This window comes from Aphelocoma coerulescens, unplaced genomic scaffold (genome assembly GCF_041296385.1).
Source record: "Aphelocoma coerulescens isolate FSJ_1873_10779 unplaced genomic scaffold, UR_Acoe_1.0 HiC_scaffold_75, whole genome shotgun sequence".
In the NCBI taxonomy this organism is placed as follows: Eukaryota; Metazoa; Chordata; class Aves; order Passeriformes; family Corvidae; genus Aphelocoma; species Aphelocoma coerulescens.
Genome location: NW_027184061.1, coordinates 478,150 through 501,232, shown reverse-complemented (window position 1 = coordinate 501,232; position 23,083 = coordinate 478,150). Strand labels below are relative to the sequence as shown.

The 23,083-nt window shown below is 55.9% G+C and overlaps 2 protein-coding genes across 2 annotated transcripts in view; both read right to left on the bottom strand.

Annotated features, from left to right (window-relative positions):
* LOC138102424 (uncharacterized) overlaps positions 1 to 23,083 on the bottom strand; it is a gene marked incomplete at both ends in the record, with an annotated part of 102,109 nt that overhangs the window by 65,101 nt on the left and 13,925 nt on the right. Inside the window, one exon of the mRNA XM_069000135.1 lies at positions 22,418 to 22,555. Within this exon, the coding sequence (XP_068856236.1) occupies positions 22,418 to 22,555 (138 nt within the window). The remainder of the gene's footprint in view (positions 1 to 22,417; positions 22,556 to 23,083) is intronic.
* LOC138102392 (serine/threonine-protein kinase pim-1-like) lies at positions 7,541 to 11,586 on the bottom strand (the record flags this gene model as incomplete). Its single annotated transcript, XM_069000104.1, has 5 exons — positions 11,509 to 11,586; positions 9,107 to 9,181; positions 8,939 to 8,989; positions 8,367 to 8,733; positions 7,541 to 7,653 (listed from the first exon to the last, which is right to left on the bottom strand). Coding segments are annotated over exons 1-5 (684 nt in total), but the record flags the coding sequence as incomplete, so codon positions are not given.

Genomic DNA, 23,083 nt, shown 5'->3' with positions numbered 1-23,083 from the left:
TTTAGATTAGCATGTTTGGAAGGTGGCCATTTGTCTGCTGGTAGACAGACTAAACATGTTGAAAATGGCTTCTTTGGTCTTGAATGAGTTAGACAGATGGTATCTAGGCCTGATGCGTTGGCCAAAGTCTCCCAGACATTTTCTTTTGGTTGCATTACTGGGAAAGCTGTATTGCTTAAGGCAAACAGTGAGATGATAAGGCACAAGTGTAATACCTGATTGAGCTTCATTCTCAACAGCTTTATCCCACATAGGAATCTCTGATCTGTAACAGAACTTCTAACACACTCTTACATACAAAATTTACACCATTAACTTCCCCACTTTTTGCATAATATTCAGTCCACAGTTCTTGCACAAAAAAAACAATTGATGTCTGTGGCATCGACAGTAGCGTTGACACTGATTCACGTCTACGCGCTCGCCTCCTTGTTCCCGGAGTCGATTCCTGCTTGTTTCTGGACTTGATGAGGTTTCACGTTTTTTGCTGGAATCCACTTCGGTCCTGCACCTGTTGAGACACAAGCATATCCCTTGCCCCAAGTTATTAGTTGAAATGGGCCGTCGATCTTTCCCGTCTCTAAATCTTTGATCAAAACTAAAGGATTTTCTCTCAATTTTGCCTGAGTACTATTTGAAAAATGCCTGATAATTGCTGGAGTAGGTTCTGAAAAGGAGCTATTCAGGAAGTTTAAAACATACAAAGCTTTATTCAATCACATCTGAGGCGTAGCCTCTGCTTCCCCCCTTTTCTGTTTATCCAAAAGAGATTTTAAGGTATGGTGTGTTCTCTCAATGATGGCTTGGCCTGTAGAAGAATTAGGAATGCCAAATATATGATGAACACCCCAATTCTTCAAAAATGTGTCTAGGGTTCGTCCCTTGTAAGCTGGACCATTGTCTGTTTTAATTTCCTGAGGAACACCCAATGCTGCAAATGCTTGTAAAAAATGTCCACACGCATGTTTCGCTGTTTTGCCTATGTCTTGGTTTTGAAAGACGGTCTGCTAAGGAAGGCAGAAGCCTCCCTTGAAGTGGCAGATATAACCCCTTTTTCCTCCCAGTTATTATAATTTTGAAATCAAGGGCCTTTAGGCAAAGATGTGGGAAATAGGAATAACAGTTCTTTACTATATATATATTTATATATATAACCAGTCCAACAAAACAACATCAACTATGACAGTAACAGCAAACAATCACAAACCCAGTCCCAGCCTTCTCGGCTGTCAGGCCCTTTCCCCTCGGGTGCAGTTCCGCTCGCAGCCGGCAGGGGCGCTGGCGGCTCCCGGTGAGCAGGGCAGGTGCGATGGTTCCCCCTGGGCTGCAGGGGGCGCTCCGGAGCGAGCTCGGGGAGCACGCGGCACTGGCGGCCTGGGATCCTGGGGAAGGGATGGAACAAAGATTTCAAAAACCCCCTGGACAGCCGATCCCGGTGTCCGGCTGGACCCTTGGGAACAGCAGGCTGGAAAGGCAGGCTGGAACAGCAGGGATGAGCACAAATCCCGCGTGGCAGACAAGATGTATCAAAATTCTGGAGCTGCAGTGGGAACCCCCGGAGGTCTCGGCAGGCAGGGAGAGCGGGCCTACAGAGCAGCAAAAGCTTGAAGCAATGGCAGGGGCAGGGCGGCTGCAGCCTGGCTCCCAGTGGGGCAGGGAAGGCAGGCTTGGGAAACCTGGTTCTCTCTGGTAGAAGGAAAGCAGCCGAAGAAGCAGCCTCTCTCTCCGTCATCCAAAACACCAGGGACTGACTGCCCACACAGCCAGGTGAAAAAAAGAGTAGACAGATGCACCCCTCCATCTATGGCCAGGACTGTTGTTTTTCTTAAGCACCCAGTAGTTTGTCCCCGTGGCAACATGTATGGGGAAAATTCCTTTAACAGAAAAAAACCCCAGGAGAACTCCCAAAACCCCAACATTCTGTTACGAGCTTCCTGCAGATTGTTCCATCTCTGCTCACCATATGGAAAGATACAAAGATCCCTTTTGGTTCACACAGTTAAATGTCTGATGGGTCACACGGTGGTACCTGTACAGATACACGTCTGGAGAGAAAGCCAAACATCCATCGCACTCTCTCAACACCCACAGAGCCTGAACCAAACTCTACAAGGCCACGCAGCTTTACACAGAAATTCATACATCGATAAAACTGTACAACGGGATGCAGGTTTACACAGAAATTGATACACAGGAAAACACAACAATCTGTGCTGTGTGAATACACTGACTTCTGTATAAAAATGGCTCCACACGGCGGGAACCGATCCAGAACTGTGCGATTACCAAAGGACCCATTGACACTTCCATACCCTTGGAACTAAAGACACGGGACTGTAGAGCTCTCCAACTACGTACATTCCTGTCTGGGGGTGACTTTATGATGTGTATCCCCTATCGCTGCTCTCTGCCCAGAAATCAATCCTGTGCCTTTCTGTGCCTTTAAACTGAGCCCAACGGGGGAGAGAGAAAACACCGAGCGAACTTTTCAAAGCGGTTGTTCAAGGACACAGACACACACTCCTCTGCGTTCTGCTGCGGCAGCGAGAAGAGCGGAGGGAGCGCCCTGCTTGCTTTCCAGCGCGCTTTTGGCTCCTTTTCTCCGGAGGGAGACGGAGAGTTGAAGTTTGTTTTCCTGGGACTTGGGCTTTTTCCCTTCTTCTCTTCTGGACTGTTTCAACATCAGAACACACCGGGAAAATTTTCCACCGAGGCCCTGGAGGACACCAACCCAGCTCCAAGGAGGAGGAGAGAGAGCACACCTACAGAAGGACTCTGAAATCTTCCCAGGTTTCTCTCCACAGCGAGAGCTTTTAGTATTCAGCATTATTATCCTTTTCCTGTGTGTTTGTTAAATAAATAGGTTCTTTTTCTCTTTCACTTTCCTCAGAGGAAAATATTTTTTGGCAGACCTGGTGGGAGAGGGCTGGTTGTAACCTGCCTTCTGTCAGAGGATATTTTCCTGCAAATTTGTCCAAAGCAGCACACCAAATTAAGTCAGTATTTATTTTGAGGGAAAATGATTTCGAATGGCATTTTGAGGGTCAACAAATACAAAGATAATAATAAGGATAAATACAAAGAAATAAATACAAAGAAATACAAAGAAAATACAAAGCGGTGAAAGAGGACAGGAGCTCACTGGACTGGTCCTTGGCAGCGCCCGGGCAGACCCTGCATGAATTTGGCTGCCTGAATGCAGCTCTTGCCTGGGCCCCAGGGGTGGCCCCCTCTGGGTGTCTCTCCCAGCACCACAGGGATGCTCCTGCCCCTTCCCTGCTGCCCCAGGGTCCTGCAAGCGCCTTCTGGGGCCACCCAGACACCTCCCTGGGCCTCTGGAGGCCCCATGGCAGAATGCAGACAGGGACTGAATCAAAGTTTCCTTGGAAGATGGAGGCAGGAGAATATTGCCCACCATCTTCTTTCCAGCTGCCCTCCACACTCCTGCAAATCCTGCTGGGACACTCAGGCTCTCCATTCCGGGCTCTGCAGCTCCCATGCAAACCCATCCATCACTGTGTCCCCTCTCGCATGGATATCAAGGAAATGACACAGCAAAATCTAGAAAATGTGAACTTGATTAATTTGACTGCTCTAAAATTCTACAACTCGAGGATGACTGGAAGACTACGGGGTGAGAACGTTATGCCTCCAAAAAGGGTTAAGAGTTTGGAACTGGAACACTCAGGGAAACTTCAGCTTCTGGGGGAAAAGGTGTCCTTCCTCCTCTCTCCCTTTGCTTTATACATCTGATCTGGGTCATATGGTTGGAACATCCCCTTGGCTGATTTGGGTCCGCTGGCCTGGCTGTGTCCCCTGCCAGGATCCTGCCCGCTCCCATCCCCTCTGATGGGGGAAGGAATGGCAGAGGGACAGCGCTGCTGGGCAGTAGCCAGAACACCGCTCTGTTACCAGCACCCGTCCAGCTACCAATGCAAAGCACAGCCCTGGAAGGCCCATGAACTTTCCCTCAGGCAGATGCAACACACGGGACTTGAGCTGCCAGCGGCCCAGGTCACCCTCTGCCAGCCCCGCTCCTTGGACCTTGTGTCCCCACAAGCAGACACAAAGTGTTTCTGCTGCTCCCCCTCCTGCACAAATCCACAGAGAGCTGGGATTTTCCAAGTCTCGTGTCTCCGGTGTGCCGTATTCCCAAAGAAGCAGCAGCCCCTCCCAATGAACACAGCGAGTTGCACGGATGCTTGTCAGCTCCACTGCCTGCCTGGAAATCTGGAAAATGCTTCTAAATGCTGCTCCCTTCAGCTCTGGGGCACCGACTGACCCAGAGCTGGGAAACAAATGCCCTGGCTGCTGGCTGACAAGGTGAGTTCCGCCAGAGTCAGAGCTCTGTGGGAAATCTCTATCCACGCCTCTCCTTTGAATAGATCCACACACGGGGTGCGCAGGGACGTGTCCTGTATGGAAAGGAAGGAGTGTGCCAGCACCGTGGCTGACACTTTCCCTCTCCATGTGCGTTCCACAGCCACGGGTACACAGACGTGATGGAAACCCTCGCACAGCCAGAGCCTTCTGTCCCTGCAGAACGGAGCGCGGCGGGTGGGGGCGGTTGGTGGGCAGCGAGTCCCGGACAGCGGGCGAGATCCGGCTCCACAGCTGCCAGGCCCCGCTAAGGCTTAATGCCACCTCCTTGGCAAGAGGAAAGGCCTTCAGCCTCGCCCCTGCCCAGAGGGGCAGCGCTGGCCTGGCTGCACAGCTCATTTTCCCCACAGGTTGCAGGAGATGAGATCACAACGCTTGCAAACACCGACTGCGAGCCACAGCTCTGGGTGCTCACCATGAACCTCAGCTCTGCCAGCGCTGTCTGGCCCAGGCTCCAGGGGATGCAGTGGGAGCCCGGCTGGGCTCTGCCCTGGGGCCATCCTCCAGGGACAGCTGCACACAGGGAGCATTTGGTTGCCACAAAGAGCCAGGCCATGGCTGCAGGGAGCTGCTCCAGGTGTGGCCTGCACTGCTGTGTGCTGCGCTCTGGGGCTGCTGCTCCCCGCAGAGGGGACTGCACTGGGGTGCCAGAGGAGACAGAGAAGCTCCAGCTTAAGCCTAACTGGGCTGGGTGGCTGGGCCGGGAAGAGTGGCGAGGGTCAAGGGCATTCACAGAGCTCATCCTGCTCTGTGAAGAATTAGGAATAGGGAGTGGGAACCCAGCAGTGAGCAGAGCTGAGGCCTGGAGAGCAGCTCTGAATGACCCCCAAATCTCACCCGACCTCTGAGACATTGCTGTTCTTCAGCCAGTGACAACATGAGTCCCTAAACCTGGGGCTCACTCGTGGCCAGGGGCATCAAGGAAGGCTACAGTGCAATGGGGACTGCGGTGAGCTGGGAACTCACTGGGGGAAAGAGGGAGCACTTGTGGAGCAAAAGGCAGGTGGGGGAGAAAACTGTTCAGAGAAAGGCTGAGCTTCAGCTTGAGCAAGCTGAAAAATGGCATTGGGGGTCATCCCAGACTGATTTCATTTCAGAAGTTACTGAACAAGTTTGTTATTGGGGGGGTGTCATATTTTCCCCCGGAGGTGCACGCTCTGCAAACTTGAGCTGCACTGCCGAGCTGCTCAAGCACGTCTCTGCTGCAGGTCACGGCGTTTCTTCTTTGGCTTCTCGTGGCCCCGGGGCTGAGCCGCAGCAGAGCCCTGGCGGAGCCCAGAGCAGCCTCAGCATCCACAGAGCCCGGCTGCAAGGAGAGAAAGCAGAAAGCGCCCGTCAGCTGAAGGCTCCCGTCCCCCTTGTCCCAGCCGCCCGCGGTGCCCAGGCCGTGCTGGCCGTGCTCAGAGCGCTGCCCAAAGCTGCCCAGCATTGCTGCCTCTGGCAGGAGAGCAGGAGGGCAGGACACGTGCCCAGCCTGCAGCCGGCCGTGGCACAGCCACCTCCTCAGCAGCTGCCCAGAGCGGGATGCTGCTGCGCTCGCTGCCGTCTCCCAAAAGCCCTTATCCCAGCCGTGCCAAGAGGACGGGCACCCACCTCACGCCTCCCGCCGCCAGAAGAAAAGCTGCTCCCAAACGGTGTCCTCAGCCCTTCTCCAAGGGCACGTCCCACCCACGCCACAGCTGCTCCCAAGCACTTTGCCATCCGGACCAGACAGCACCTAGAACGCTTCCTTTGGAAAAACAAACCATAAATCAATGAAAAGAGATTACAGACAAAAAGGGAAAACAAGGAAAAAGGTAAGAAATCTTCTCTCTGCTGGGGCCTTGTGGAAGGCCCAAGCCCACCATGCGAGGGAAAAACCCACCCCCAGGCCAGGGCAGCCCACGCTTTCTGCCTTCCCCCTGCACTGCCCCCAAAAGTCATGCTGAGCCCAAAGCCAACAAGGGCAGTGGAGCAGCCCAAGCCCTTCCTTGCCTGCAGAGCAAAGCAGCCCATGCACAGCTTCTGGTGTCCAACCTCTGCTCCCACCATGGGGCTTTGTTTGTGTCGGGCTGGCTGCCCCAGCCCCAGCCCCAGCGCGGGCCACGGTGGGTGCTGGGGACTGTTGGCAGGGCCAGGAGCAGACTCCCAGTTCAAAACCAGCCCAGCCCATCCCCCCAGCCCTGCCAAAAAGCAGCTTGGCAGCCGACTGAAGAATTGGTTGCATCCGCCCCAGCAAAGGGGGGAACCTTTGCTTCCCGGCCAGGCTGTGCAATGCACAAATCTGGGAGCATCCCCCTGCGTGTGGACTCATCTGCAAATTCGCTGTGGAGCCTGGCTTTGGAGAAGGTGCCACAATTGAAGTCCATCATCTTCAGCTTGCCAGGTGGAGGAAGAGCTTGTCATCCTTGATGCCACCCTCCATGTCTCCAGCAGCAGCAGCCGCACCTGGCACAGCTTCTCCAGGGGCTCCTTCTTCCCTGGGGCTGGAGCAGGCTGTCAGTGCTCTGCCCAGGGCCCCGGCTGTCGCTGAAGAAGGACAAGCAAAAGCAGCTGGCGTGGGGGCCACCAGTGCTGGGAAGAGCAGCTCAGCTCCAGCAGCAGGGCTGCGCGTGCCCAGCTGAGGAGCCCTGCGCAGCGATTCAGGCAGGACAAAATCTCTGCCTTTCTTTGCTGCTTCTTGCCAAGGCGCGTGTGCAGCTGGAACTTACCGGCTCCCTGGGTCAAAGCATGCGTGTGGCTCTCTCCCTTCTCCTACGGCACGCGAATATCCTGCATCCAGGGATCACAGGATAGGTCTTCTAATGAGGGCCTTTCCGAGGAGAGCACGGATAAACACCGTCGGATGAGATTCTGGCACTCTGTGGAGTGAAAGCAGAAAGCACCAGTCAGTTGCAGAAGGCTCCTGTCCACTTTGCCACACTCTTGCCATGGCCAGGCTGTACTGTGTGTACTCAGGGCTGTGCCTAAACTTTGCCATCAATTCTTTCTTTTGCAGGAGAGCAGGGGAGCAGGACATTGCCACCTCCTCAGCAGCTGCCAGTGCAGGATGCTCCTGAGCCCCCTGCTGTCTCCCAGCACTGCTATTCCTCCCGTGCTGCAGAGATGAGGATCCACCTGGAGAGAGCCGTCGTGGGAGCGAGAGCCGGCCCCAGGTGCTGTTCCAGCCCCTCCTGAAAGGGTGCTCCCCGCAGACCATCTGGTGCAGCACGATGCCCAGGGACCAGACGGTCGCTGCCTCGCCGTAGTACCAGCCGAACTGGGTCCATTCCGGGGGGCTGTAGGACGGTGTTCCTATGGAATAGAGATGGAGTTCTTCAGGGGGACGCTGCCTGCTCCCAGAGCCTCGCCCCAGCTTCCCTGGGCATGGGGGGGCCGCAGCAGCGGCACGCGGCGTGACCCGCTGCCCTCTGGCCAGCACCTGGGACTTGTGTACAAACTGGGGGTTGGAAAAGAAGCCGCTGGTGTTGCAAGAGGGCAGCGGAAGCCCTGGCAAGGCCCGAGCATTCCATGCAAAGGAAAAACCCACTTGGTGCTGGGGAAAAACCACGCTTTCATCCTCCCTGCCTGCACTGCCCCAGAAACCATTCTTAAGCCAAGGCAACCACGGGCAGCAGAGCAGTCCGAGCCCTGTCTCGCCTGCACACCAAACGGGCTGGGGCACAGGTTCTGGCCCCCCCTCTCTGTTCCCCCCACCCACGGGTGTTTCTGTGGCGCTGGCTGCCCCAGCCCCAGCGCCACTCCTGGGCAGAGTGGCTGGCGAAGGCTGCCAGCAGGGCTGGAAGATGGCCCCTCAGCCAGCGCCGCTCAAAAGCGGCTCAGCTGAAGACTCCGGCTGCCATGACTGGCAGCAAAAGGGAGAATCCCCCCTGCCACAGCCGGCTTGGGCTGTGAGATGTTGGGCCGTGAAATGTTGGGCTGTGGGATGTTGGGCCATGAGATGTTGGGCTGTGAGATGTTGGGCTGTGAGATGCCGCTACCAGGAGCCTCCCCCTGCATGGGCTCACCTGCAAAGCTGGTGTAGGCTGCGGCTTGCAGGTAGGTGCCACAGCCAAAGTCGATGAGTTTGGCCTGCCCGGTGGCCAGGTCAACCAGGATGTTCTCCGGTTTGATGTCCCGGTGCAGGACCCCGCAGCTGGTGCAGTGCCGCACGGCCTCCAGCACCTGGCGGAACAGGTGCCGCGCCACCTCCTCGCACAGGAAGCCCCGTGCCCGAATGAAGCGAAGGAGGTCCTGACACCGCTCCGGGCGCTCCAGCACCATCACCACGTTGCTGGGGAGCTCCAGCCACTCGTGGAGCTGGACGATGCCAGGGAAGCCAGCGGACACCTTGTCCAGCAGCACGATCTCCAGTGGTGCTCGGGTGCCGTCGGGCTGCGGGAGGAGCACGGTGCCGTCAGCGGGGCTGATGCCGTGCCGGGGCTCGGGAAGCCCTCAGCCAGCCGGGAACGCTCTGCGCGCTCCGCTGGCCCCACGGCCGCTCTCCCTCGAGGCGTTCTGGCGGCTTCCACCCTGCCGGGCCTCGGCTCATCCCCGCCCGCCGCGCCCCGGCTTCTCCCGCTGCCCCTCGCTCACTCACCAGCTCGCCCCAATGGCCGATGCGGTTCCGCGGCACCCGTTTGATGGCCACCTGCAAGGCAAGGGGAGCAGCGGGCTGAGCTCGCCGCCCGCCGTGCCCAGCCCCATGCTCCTTCTCCTCCTCCTTTGCCCCACGCCTCCTGCGCCCGCCGCCGGCCCCGCCACTCACCGGGGCGCCGTCCGAGAGCCGCGTGGCCGCGAAGACGCTGCCGAAGCCGCCGCGCCCCAGCAGCGAACCCAGCCGGTAGCGCTCCTTCAGGCCCTGCTGCGCCTTCCGTGCCCGCGAGACGCGGCCGTCAGCGCTCGGCCCGGGGCCAGGAACGGCCCCCGAGCGCCGGGCCGGCCATCCGCACATGGGGGCTCTTTTGGAGGGGCCACCGGCGGCTCGGGGCCGGCGGCCGCGCTCAAGAGCGGCGGAGCTCGGAGCGGGGAAGACGCTGCGGAGGCGGCGGGAGCGGCCGCGCCGCCTGTGTCCCCGGCGGGCCCCGGGAGGAGCCGAGGCCGGGGCCGGGCTCGGGGTCGGGCCAGCCGGAGCCAGGGGCTGGCGATGGTGCCCAGGAGCCAGGCACTGATGCCCGCCCAGCAGCGCCACAGCCAGGACGGCGAGAGCCGGGCGGAGGCGGGACCGCGGCGGGACGCCCGGGGGCGGGGAGGGGGCAGCCCCGCCCGGGGCCGGGGGCGGGCCGGGGGCATGGCCCGGCCGGGCCTGGGCAGAGGGAGGCCGCGGGAGGGGGGGTTGGGGAACCAAAGGGAGAGCGGGAGAGGGTGCGAGACACTGGGAGAGGGAGAGGAGGAGCAGGAGAAGGGACGCAGAGGGTTCGTAGACTCGCTGCTTTTGCGCTGCTGCCGCTGCTGCCGCTGCTGCCGCTGCTGCCGCTGAAGCGCTGGGAGCGTTTGTCCGCGTGTCCGTGTGTCCGGTGCCCGTGTGTCCGTTCCCCCCGCGCGCCCCACGGCCGAGCCCCGCGCGCCCCGGGGCAGCACGGGCCGCTCCGCTCCGGGGCCGAGGCGGAGTCCCGGAGCATCTCTTGCTCCCGCAGCCACACCAAACCCGCTCGGCCATTGGCAGCAGTTTTGCACACGTTTCCCTTTGAAGGGCTCCTCTCTACCCCCATTTCCAAGGAGTCTCCCTGCGGTTTTGGCACCTGCAGCGACAGGGCAGCGATTGGGCTTCAAACTTCAAGAAAGACATGGAGGGGTTGGAGCACGTCCAGAGATGGGATTGGAGCTGGGGAAGGCTCTGGAGGACTTCTGAGGGGCAGCTGAGGGATCTGAGGGCGCTGAGCCTGGAGGAAAGGAGGCTCAGGGGGGACCTGGCTCTCTCCAAGTCCCTGACAGGAGGGGGCAGCCAGGAGGGGTGGGGCTCTGCTGCCAAGGGAAAGCACGTGAGGAAATGGCCTCAGGGGAACCTTTGGGGTGGATGGTGGGGAAATTCTCATCCTCCGTGTCTCAACAAAGGGGGAGGGGGGCAGGGGTGGGGCACGACCTGGGGAGACGGGGTTGGTGACGCTGGGCTGGGGACACGGGAAAGGGCACGGGAAGCCAAAGCCCCGCTGAGCGCTGGAGCTGGGCTGGCACGGGGTGAGCCGGCAGCAGGGCCCCGCAGCCCTGAGGGACTCGCCCTGACGGCCGGGGAGTATTGATCCTGGTCTCTAAAAAATGAGACTCAATAAAATATCATTAAAAGGTGCCTCCTTCTTCTTCTCCTCCTCCCCCATCCCTTTTCCTGCTCCCCCCGGGCCCAGCGCCCACCCTTGGCCCCCCGTTTTCCCAGCGCGGCCGCATCCCGCGGGAGGAGCCGAGACGGAGCCGGGACAGGTCGGGCTGGGGCAGCGCTGGGCTCTGGGCCCGGCCTGGGCGCCCCCCACGCGCCCCCTCCTCAAATTCCCCTGGCGGGGGGCGCTGGGGGCGAGGGGGGGGCGCAGGCGGGGTCCGGGTGGGGAGCGCTGAGCGCTGCGGGTCTGCCTGGCAACTGGTGAGTCACCAGCGCCGCGCGCTCTGATTGGCTGAAGGTTGTTCAACGCCTGCTCTGATTATCTGATACTCGCGGGGAATTTTGGTTGGTCGTTGGGGGCTGTGGGGCGACTTAGGGGGGGGTCTCTGCACCTTTGGGGTTCGCTGGTGCCGATTTGGTGTTCAGGTGCCTCCCAAGGGCCCCCCGGGGGGGGGGTGACACAGGGGTGACACACGGGGGTCCCCATTCCCGATCCATCCTGGGGTCTGTTCTGCCTCCTCCACTCTTGGTCCCCCCGCGGGATCCCCCAAAGTCCCTTCCCACTGTTCCCCAATAAACGGGACCGGGGCGAACTGGGAAGCCTTCCTGGGAACACTGGGAGCAGCCAGGCAGGGGCAGAGTGACAGCGGGGCTGGGGGGACACACGACCCCCCAAAATCATCGCTGGGATGGGGCGAGGGGTCCCGGCCGAGCCCGAGGCCACGGGGAGGGGCTTCGGCCGCCGGCGGCTCAGGAGCTCTGTGGGCAGAGCAAAGGGGGTGACACCGGGCTGGGGGGCCCCGGGGGGAGCTCAGAGCTCCGGGGGAGGGGGGACACGACCCCCGGGCCCCTCCTGTCACCTGCTTGCGCAGGTAGAAGCCGAGCCCCAGCGCCAGGAAGACAAAGCCCAACACGAAGCCCCCGATCCCCGCCAGCATCTTGGGGGGCGGGGGGGCAGCTTTGGGGGGTGGAGGGCAGAAGGATCCAGGAAATGGCAGCGGCTGCCAGGAAGGGACCGGAATGGACTGGGACAGAATGGGATGAACTGGGAATGAATGGGATGGACCAGGACAGAATGGGACACCAGGATACACTGGGACCAGGATCAGGACTGGGCAAGGCCACATTTGGAGCACCAGGGATTATACTGGGATATATTGGGACCACACTGAGGGCTACTGGGAACATGCTGAGGTCCAATGGGTGCTGCTGGGATATACTGGGAGTGATTTGCATCATACTGGGAATGACTGGGATTGTACTGGGAGTGACTGGAACCACAGTGGTGGTGAAAGGGTGCAATTAGAAAGATGTAGGGGGCAACTGGGATCATGCTGGGAGCAGCAGACCCATACTGGGGTCATGCTGGGATCATACTGGGAGTGACAGGGTCATGTTGCAGTGACTGGCATAGTTCTGGGAGTATCTGGGAGTGACTGGGATAGTACTGGGGGTGACAGGGATCAAACCAGACTCATACGGGGAAGTTACCTGGAATCATCCTGGGGGTGACTGGACTCATACTGGGATCATGCTTAGAGCAACTGGAACCATGATGGGGCAAAAGGCATCATAGACGGACTGACTGGGAGTTGCTGGGTTCATACTGGAAGTGACTGGAGCCGTACCTGACTCCTACTGGGAGGGACTGAGAGTGAAAGGAACCATGCTGGGCATGACTGGGAACAACTGGGACCATGGGCAACTGGGATCTTATTGGGAATGACTGGGAACATAAAAGCTTGAGTGGAGTTTTTATCCCGTGGCATTCCTGGGGTGGGAGCATGGGAACCGCTGGCAGCACCTTCGGGGCACAGCCGAGGGCTGGGGGGCTCCTCCCCCACTTCATTTTCTCTGCCCAGTTCAAATCATCCCCTCCCATTCAAATCCCCTCCGTTCACATTTTCTCCCCACCATTAAAGTTTCCTTGCCCCAATTCAACTTTTCTCCCCAGTTAAGCCCTGAGGCCCCTCCCTGCCCCCGGCTCCTCCCGGCAGGACCCGGCCGGGACCTTCTGGAAACAGCAGCAGGAAGAGTTCCAAAATTCCTCATTACTTCCATCGATTTCCTTGGTTTCCGGGGCATTTTCCTGCGGCTGCTCCAGGCCATGGCTGAGGGGTCCCCTCGGGCTCCAGCCCCTTTCCAGACCCTTTTTCCAGCTCTTTTCCTCAGCTGACCCAAAGCTGCGGATTTTGGGGGGCGGGAAGAGTCGCTCTGCTCAGGGGTCCCTGCGGTGCCCCAGGGAGGCCCCGAGGCCGCAGCGCTGTTCCCTCGGGCCCCTTGGAGCGTTTGGAATCTCCAACTCTCAGCAATCGCTGTCCGTGGCATTCAATCCCCCCTGCAGGGTTTTCCCCCAGACCGGCTTCCTTTCCAGAGGGTTTTGTGGTTTCGCTTCGAGCTGGGGCCTGAGGGCACCGGAGCGGCCGCGGGTGCCGGGGCAGGAAGGGCTGAGGGACAGCAGCGCCCCACAAACCTCCGGGAGGGGGACAAGGGCTGGAGGGGGCAAAGAGAGAATAAACACGAGATTTTAGAAAAAGCATACCTCTAAGGAAATTTGGCTTGGCTAGCAGTGTGCAGGACACGTCTCAGCGTGCAGATCACGTTTGCATGCACCAAATATTACCGCAGGCCTAGGCCCTAGGGTGTATCACCGTGTCCCTCAGCCATAGGGAGGAGGAGGAGAGAAGATCCAGCAGGCAGGAATTGTGCAGCAAGATTGATTTATTTAATTATTTTACACACTCTTTTACAGACTTTTTTCTTCATAGTCTAATTGGACAAAGGATCAGCCTCCCCTTGGGGTGATTGGCTGAAATCCTAAAACATCCATTGTCAAAAGATTTTTCTACTATACTATAAACAAAACTTTTCAAGGTTGCAGGTTGCTTGGTTGTTTACATACCCTGCTACCTCTTCTGTGAGAGAGAAAAGTCTCTCACGGACTTACAAAATAGCAAGAAAATCCTTGCTAGCAGCACTTTTGTATCTACAATGAGTGAGTGGGGTGTGGATCACATCACTGGCATCCCTCACTCGCCCACAGGCCAAGCCATCGGAGAGAGGAAACATCAGACACTAAAAAGACTGCTAGAACAACAAAAAGGTGGCAATGAGATCTCTGCCCCCATCACAAGACTGTCCAAAGCGTTGTTCACTTTTAACTTTTTAAACTGTTCCTATGAGGAACCTGATTCTCCCATCATGAGACACTTCACAAACTCTGCCAAACATAAACTGACTGAGAGACCGGAGGTCCTAATAAAAGACCCTGACACTTTACAAATACGTGGCCTGTACCCCCTAGTCACCCGGGGTAGAGGCTACAGGTGTGTTTCCACCCCAGAGGGTCCAAGATGGATCCCTGGGAAGTGGATCAAACCCTTTTTGAGACCACCTGTGGATGCCAAACAAAGGAAAGAAGCTGCCACATCCTGGAAAAGAAGAAAAACCAAGCCACCTGGAAAAAAGACTCGTCCTCCAGGCCTGAAAAACAAATCCTCCACCTCCCAGTCTCCTTAAAATGTGTCTCCCTTCCCAAAATGACCCCTCATTTTGTTTTGAAAGAGGGGCAGTCCAAGGGAGCCATTGTTATTTAAGTTAATTGTATTTGTATTAATTTTATTTGTGTTATACTGTTCCTAAAGTTACCTCCCTTGACAGCGTGATGACATCCTACCTGCTGCTGTCCCACCTGCTGCTGCAGCTCCTCCTCTGCACCGGGAGCTCCAGCAGGCAGATTCCTTCCATTATCAAGGACATTGTATGGAGTTTCTTGATGGAGTTGTTAATTTTATTAGCCATTCCCATTGTTAAGTGTTTGGGTTTGAAATCCCTTAAGCCTTTCCCCTCATTTCAAAGTAATAAAGAAGGGGGAGATGTTGGTGTGACCCAGCCCACTGCAGGGCTGGGGCTGTGTAATGCCAATCAATCCCAGCCCCTCCCCTGGATCGAGTTCCCCAAAGAGGCCGACTCAGAGGTCGATGGGCGGCTCAGAAGCCTAAGCTGCACCCCCTGGGCGGTGCCCGGGTCCAAGCCACCTCCCTTGGTTCGGGAAAATTCTCGGTTACTCAGTCGTTCATTGGTTCTGTTATAACTCCCGCCTCTCGGTTTCCCCCCCAGTGGTTCTTGTGACATTGTGTCCTCCCCCTGGCTTGTAACTCACTGGTTGTTTTCCCCTTTCACCGGGGTTTTCAAATTCCCTATAAAACTGAGGGAAAAGCCTCAGTAGCCGATCCCACCAATCCCATCACATACCAACACATGGGATTCCAGCCTTCCGAGCTCATTTGGGTAGCGAAACTGCTAACAATAAACCTGTTAGAAGTCAAACCTGAACAGCCTCTCTCTTCCTTTGTTTCCGAGCTAACGTGAGCCGATCCCGTCGGCTCCTGCCATGTTCCCTCTGCCGAGAAGCCAGCTAGCTAGCCCAGCAAGCAGCTCTTTTCCTGATCCTGAAGTTGATTCTGTGACGCACAGAAGTAACGCAGCTGGACTGTCTCTGACCTGGGGCACGCCAGAGCTCGTGCTTCGAGCACCAAACGCCGCGTTAAGCCTGACTGGGAAAGAGTGGCAAAAGCATCCGATTGTGACTGGCCCAGAGGCCCCGTGTATTCTGGGCATAGACTTCCTTCTGAATGGCTATTACAAAGACCCGAAAGGACTCAGGTGGATATTTGGGATTGCTGCTGTGGAGGCAGAGGGCATTAGGCAATTGAACACCCTGCCTGGACTATCAGAGTGATGCCTTTTCCTGGTCTTAAAATCAAGAGTCATACACGGTTAGAAGGGGAAAAGGGATTTTACCTTGGTATTTATTTTAAGGATCTTTAGGTGCACACATCCCGGTCATATGCATCGAGATGCACCCTGCTGAATCTCTCTCTGTCTCTCTCCCCCCACATTGGGTATATCATTATAGGTTTTACTAATTAGCATATCTATCAAAGATTCCCCAATGAGAGGCTCAAGTGAGCCCCCCTCCCCAAGGAACCTTCCCCTGGATGGTTCTATCTTGGTTTACAGAATGTGTTCTGGAGAGGACCTTGGGGTCTGGGGCACACTGATCTCTAGCTACGAAGCTTCTAAAATGTTTAGTCTCTTAGCTTAACAAACAAGTCCAAGAATGTAGGGAAAAAGCACTAGGAACACAGAAGTTGTAAAAAGGTATAACAGGGGTATAAAAGAAAAGGCAAAAATCTTCATGGCATCGAGAGGATCCTTCTGCAGTTGGGCTCCTGAAAGTGGAAGAGCAACGAGTGCCAATTGCCACCTCGACAGTGCACCGCCGGCAGTATCGGACAAATCGAGATGCTGTGATTCCCATCCACAAGATGATCCGTGAGCTGGAGAGCCAAGGGGTGGTCAGCAAGACCCACTCACCCTTCAACAGCCCCATCTGGCCTGTGCACAAGTCTGACGGGGAATGGGGATTGACTGTGGACTATCGTGCTTTGAATGAAGTGACTCTATTGTTGAGCGCTGCTGTGCCAGACATGTTGGAGCTCCAGTACGAGCTGGAATCCAAAGCAGCAAAGTGGTACGCCACTATTGACATTGCCAATGCTTTTTTCTCCATTCCTCTGGCAGCAGAGTGCAAGGCCTCAGTTTGCCTTCACCTGGAGGGGCGTGCAGTACACCTGGAACCGACTGCCCCAGGGGTGGAAGCACAGTCCCACCATCTGCCATGGACTGATCGAGGCTGCACTGGAAGAGGGTGAGGCCCCAGAACATCTGCAGTACATTGATGACATCATTGTGTGGGGGAACACGGCATCGGAAGTATTTGAGAAAGGAGAGAGAATCATCCAAATTCTCCTGGAAGGCGGTTTCTCCATCAAGAAGAGCAAAGTCAAGGGACCTGCCCGAGAGATCCAGCTCCTGGGACGTAAAGTGGCAAGATGGACGACGTCAGATTCCCACCGAGGTCATCAATAAGATCACAGCAATGTCTCCACCAACCAACAAGAAGGAAACACAAGCTTTCCTAGGTGCCATAGGCTTTTGGAGAATGCACATTCCTGAGTACAGCCAGATCGTGAGCCCTCTTTACCTGGTTTCCTGAAAGAAGAACGATTTCCACTGGGGCCCTGAACAGCAGCAAGCCTTTGCCCAGATCAAGCAGGAAATTGCTCACACCGTAGCCCTTGGCCCAGTCAGGACAGGACCAGAGGTGAAGAATGTGCTCTACTCTGCAGCCGGGAACAATGGTCTGTCCTGGAGCCTCTGGTAGAAGGTACCTGGTGAGACTTGGGGCTGACCACTGGGATTCTGGAGCTGAAGGTACAGAGGGTCTGAAGCCAACTACACTCCCACAGAGAAAGAGATCTTGGCAGCTTATGAAGGAGTCCAAGCTGCCTCAGAAGTAATCGGCACAGAGGCACAACTCCTCCTGGCACCCTGACTACCAGTGCTGGGGTGGATGTTCAAAGGAAAGGTTCCTTCCACACATCACGCCACCGACGCTACTTGGAGCAAATGGATTGCCCTCATCATCCAGGGCATCTGAATTGGAAACCCGAATCGCCCTGGGATCTTGGAAATAATTACAAACTGGCCGGAAGGTGAGACTTTTGGGTTATCTTCTGAAGAAGAAGAGGAGCAGGTGACACATGCCCAAGAAGCCCCACCATATAACGAGCTACCAGAGAGTGAAAGACAATATGCCCTCTTCACTGAGGGTTCCTGCCAAATTGTAGGCGCTGGCTGGAAATGGAAAGCCGCTGTATGGAGCCCCACATGACAAGTTGCACAGGCTATTGAAGGAGAAGGTGGATCGAGCCAATTTGCTGAATTCAAAGCTGTCCAATTAGGTCCTGACATAGCTGAAAGAGAGAAGTGGCCAAAGCTCTACCTCTACACTGATTCATGGATGGTAGCCAATGCTCTGTGGGGTTGGCTGGAAAGGTGGAAGAAGGCAAACTGACAGCGCAGAGGAAAACCAATCTGGGCTGCTGAGGAGTGGAAAGGCATTGCCACTCGGGTAGAGAAGCTATCTGTGAAAGTCCGTCATGTAGATGCTCACGTCCTCAAGAGCCGGGCTAACGAAGAACATCATAACAACAAACAGGTAGATCAGGCTGCAAAAATAGAGGTGTCCCAGATAGACTTGGATTGGCAACATAAAGGAGAGTTGTTCCTAGCTCAATGGGCCCATGATGCCTCAGGCCATCAGGGCAGAGATGCCACCTATAAGTGGGCACGAGATCAAGGGGTGGATCTAACCATGGACAGTATCTCCCAGGTTATCCATGATTGTGAGACATGTGCTGCGATCAAGCAGGCCAAGCAGGTGAAGCCCCTGTGATATGGTGGGCGATGGTCCAAATACAAGTGTTGGGGAAGATGAAAGAGGGAAGCCTTATAAATATGATTGCCTGACAAAAGATTTTGGGAATATGAAAACTATAAGCGACATCGAAATGAAAGCCACCTTTGAGATACCAAGCCTTAGTTACTGAACAACTGGAAAACAATGGTCTGGCCGACTGAAGGTAATCCCCTCTTGATTGAACAATACCCTCTGCTTGCAGACAGGTCCAAGGGTCAGAGCAGACCTTACTAGCTCAGCAGAAGGGGTCCAAAGAGTAGTTTTTAGGAGTTAAAATGTGACACTCTATGGTAATGTAATAACTCTTATAGGCTGTATGTAAATGCTATAGGATTTGTACCTTGTACTAGATTGGCTAGTGAGAATTACAATATTCAGTACAGAAGATGATTTATTGTATTGTAACGGGGACGTCGGTCTCTTTTTACTCTCTCTCTCTCTCTCTCTCTCTTTTGCTTACGTACTCTGCTCTCACCTTGGGCCTGCTCCGAGCTGCGGCTGGCAGCTCCAAGAAGTGCCCCTGCACCCACGCCCTTTGCAATAAACCGCGTGTTCCAGGATCTGACTTCAGAGATCTCTCGTCTCCGTCCGTCCCGACCGTCCAACCCCCCCAAGATCCTACAACAAGTATGGGGAGGCCTGGCAGATTGATTACATCACACTGCCTCAAACCTGCCAAGGCAAGCGCTATGTGCTCACAATGGTAGAAGCCACCACAGGATGGCTGGAGACCTACCCTGTGCCTCATGCTACTGCCCGGAACACCATCCTGGGCCTTGAAAATCAAGTCCTTTGGAGGCATGGTACCCCTGAGAGAATCGAGTCTGATAATGGAACTCATTTCAAGAACAGCCTTATAAACACCTGGGCTAGAGAACATGGCATTGAGTGGGTGTACCACATCCCTTACCAGGCACGAGCAGCTGGGAAGGTTGAGCAATGTAATGGATTGTTGAAAACCACCTTGAAGGCACTGGGTGGGGGGACTTTCAAAAACTGGGAGGTGCATTTAGCAAGAGCCAGTTGGTTAGTTAACTGGCCCTGCCCAATCCAAACGCCTACAAACAACAGACGGGGATAAGGTTCCAGTGGTGCACATGAGAGGTATGCTTGGAAAACCTGTTCGGGTTAGTTCTGCCTCGAGCAAAGAGAAACCCATCTGCAGGGTTGTCTTCGCTCAGGAACCAGGTTGCACCTGGTGGGTGATGCAAAAGGATGGAGAGACCCGATGCATACCTCAAGGGGACCTTGGTTTAGGGTGAACTACCCATGGCTCTGTACTTGAATCAGTGTCAGCATGTATATACGTATATAATTCGGGTGATGCATGTATGTGTATGGTTAAAAGGGTTCAGTTTCATGTAATATGTTAGTATGGAAAAATTTGGGGTGGATAATGTTGGGGTTTTAGGAGTTCTCCTCCTATTTTCTTTTTCGCTTAAAGGAATTTTCCCCATAGATGTTGCCAGGGGGACAAATTACTGGGGACTTAAGGAAAACAAAGGACCTGGCCATAGGAGGGGGTGTGCATCTCTTCCACCTAAGTTTGTGGGCAGTCAGTTCCCGGCGTTTGGACGTAGAGAGAAAGAGGCTGCTTCTTCAGCTGCTTTCCTTCTACCGGAGAGACCCTGGGATCCCAAGCCCACCTTCCCTGCCCTGCTGGGAGCCAGGCTGTGGCTGCCCGCCCCCGCCGTTGCTTCGAGCCTTTGCTACTCTGTAGCCCCGCTCGCCCTGCCGGCCCAGACCCCAGGGGCTCCCACCAAAGCTCCGGAATTCAATACATCTCATCTGACACCTGGGATTTGTGCTAATCCCTGCTGTTCCAGCCTGCTGTTCCTGAGGGTCCAGCTGGACACCGGGATTGGCTGCCCAGGGGGTTTTTGAAATCTTTGTTCCATCCCTTCCCGGGATCCCAGGCAACAGTGCCGCGTGCTCCCTGAGCTCGCTCCGGAGCGCCCCCTGCAGCCGCGGGGGAACCATCGCACCTGCCCTGCTCACCGGGAGCTGCCAGCGCCCCTGCCGGCTGTGAGCGGAACTGCACCCGAGGGGAAAGGGCCTGACAGCCGAGAAGGCTGGGACTGGGTTTGTGATTGTTTGCTGTTACTGCCATAGTTATTGCTGTTTGTTTGACTGGTTATACACATAAAGATACATAATAGTAAAGAACTGTTATTCCTGTTCCTCATACGTTTACCTATAAAGCTCCTTAATTTCAAAATTATAATAATTCAGAGGGAAGGGGATTGCAATTTTTTTTTCTTCCATTTCAGGAGAGACTCCTGCCTTCCTTGGCAGACACCTGTCTTTCAAACCAAGACACTGGGAGCAACTGGGACCACAGTGGGGGCAAATACAATCATACAGGAAGTGACTGGGTTCATACTGGAAGTGACTGGAGCCACACTGGACTTTTACTGAGAGTGAAAGCAACCATCCTGGGTGTGACTGGGAGCCACTGGGACCATGCTGCGGGCAACTGGGATCTTATTGGGAGTGACTGGGACCAGACTGAAAACACAGTGGGAGTGACTGTAAGCGACCGGGATGATGCTGGGAGTGACTGGGATCATACTGGGGGTGACTGGGAACACCGGCTGAGGCGGCGGCGAAGCTCGGAGGTGGCCCCAGCGCAGGTGGGAGCCGCGCTCGGTTCTGGCGGGGCTCGGCGCTGGCTGCGGGCGGAGGGGGCGGCAGGGGGCTGGGGCGGGTTCGTTGTGCCGTGTGGGCGCCGTGTTCGCCCTGGCGTGAGGGCGCTGTGGGAGCGGCTGCCCGCGCTCTCCTTGCCGCTGCTGCCTCGGCAGGAGCCGGTGCCGGAGCAGCGCTGGCTCGTCCCGGCTGCTGTGGGTAGGACAGAGGTGGCTGCTCTGTCCCTGGGACTGTTTCTTGGAAGGTTCAGACTTCCCGATGTGCCCTCCAATATGCACACACCCGTTCTGTTTGTTTTAGTAGAACAAAGCAATATTAATAACTCCATTGAGACTTTGTTCTTCTTCTCTAAGTTCAGGAATTTCACATGGCCTTGGCTGAGCAGCAGTTCATGGCAATCAGTAACATTTTCTGGAAGTGATAGTTTCTTTCACTCCTTCCTACCTACAGCTCCCTGGCCCTATCTAAAGCAGATTCACGGGCTTTGTTTATTTAAGTCACATTCACCTTATTCCTTCCCCCATGTAACTGCTGGAGCCCCTCCCCTGCTTGCGCTCGCAGGTGCCACCGAATGCGTGTCCCGGGATCGCATCTCCCCGCCCGCAGCCTCCAGCGCCCGCCCTGTCCCGGGCTGGCCCTGGGCTGGCGGCAGCGAGCCCGACAGAAACCAACGCCCGCGGGGCCACCGGGGCTCAGAGCCGTGCAAGGGACGCTTTGGTTTGCAAGGGTGGAAGGGCCTGGGCTCCTCCCCTGCCCTGTTTGACTTGGGTTAGGATTCAATATTTTGGCTGACGTGGGAGGGGAAAAAGGCGTGGTTTTTCTCCAGTACTGGGCAGGTTTTGTCCCTTGCCTTTGGGCCTTCCCCGGGCCCCCTCTGCCCTCTTGCAGAACCAGTGGCATTTCCCACCCCACGAAGTTTGTAAACAAGAGTCGGCTGCAGTCGAGAAGGCTCCAGGCGCCTCCTTCCAGGCTGACTCTGCCGATGCTGAGGCTGCTCTGGGCTCTGCCGGGGCTCTGCTGGGGCTCAGCTCTGGGCAAGGCTGGGCCCGCTCTCCCCTCGCATTGCTCCGGGCAGCTGAGCCACGGGAGGACAAGGAAGGGACACATCAAGGGACTTGAGGTTTAACAGAGCTTTTATTCAAAAAACTGCCATAACTACCAGGCTGTCCTAACCACCATAACTAACTAGCAGTGCTAACTACCGTAACTAACCACTTGTCCTAACTACTATAACGAAAAGCTGTCCTCAGGTGCTTCACATCCTCCGCTGCTCCTTCAATTGCTTTGCTGCAGCGATCAGAGGGCTCAGGCTGGAGAGAGGCTTGGCTGATGATAAAAATGGGTGCTGCCCAAAGGATGAAAAAGAAAGAAATCAACTGTTACTTTCCCAAGTCAAGTTCCTCACAGGCTCTGTTGCACCAAGACAAAGGGGAATGGTTTGAAACTCAGGAGAGGGAAGCAGGCTCAGATTAGATCTGAGGCAGAAGTTTTTTATCAGAAGAGTGGGGAAACACTGGCAGAGGGTGCCCAGAGATGTGGGAGGTGCCTCCTCCCTGGAAACATCCAGGCTCAGGTCAGGCAGGGCTTGGGGCCACCTGATCTGCTTGAAGATGTTCCTGCTCCTTGCGGGGCACCTGGTCCAGACGACCAGGAAAGGACCCTGCCAAGCCAAACCAGGCAAGGATTCTTCTGGCTTTGCATGTGAAAAGCAGCGACACTGGACATTATTGGACGGGGCCCCACGAGAAAACCCCTCCCTCGCGCTGCTCTTTCCCCTGCAGCCGCTTCGCATCCACCTGCAGCAGCTCCTGGGCAGACCAGCGCCGCTCCTCGTCCGGCTCCAGGCTGCACTCCAGGAAGTCCCGCAGCAGAGCCGACAGGCGCCTGGGCTCCTGCAGCTGCGGGGTCCCGTTCTGCCGGATCAGACAGCGAGCCTGCGCAAAAAGCAAACACTTCTGAAAAGCTCTGCCAGCTTCCTTCACACCCACGAGTGCTCACAGCGACCCCGGTTTCTCAGCCCCAGTCTCCAGGGACACTTTCCTCCCTGGCAGAGATGCTGCTCAGAGCTCATTCTTCAATGCCAACCAAAAAAGCCAAACGCTGCTGCAGCCACAGCCATTCCAACATCCACATGATCTTGCCTTGAGAGCCAATGTCATTGGCTGACTTTGTTAGTTGGAACCTCCATCAGAAATAGCCCATTTTGCTTCTCCAAATACGGACACCAGCTTTACAGGCCATTTGCAAGAGTCACTGTGGTCTGCCTGTGGTATTTCCAAGGATTCTTACATCAAATGCATCCCTGCAGTGCCACTGACACTCAAGTAAATGCATTCAAGATGTTCCATCCCAGAAACTGCCAGGCAAGGAACCCGAGGTATAGGTTGCTGAAAGCTCAGCCTTGGTGACATGGAGAAAGTAGCTTGGGCTAGGAAAGAAATATGTTAGACTATGGGGATGTG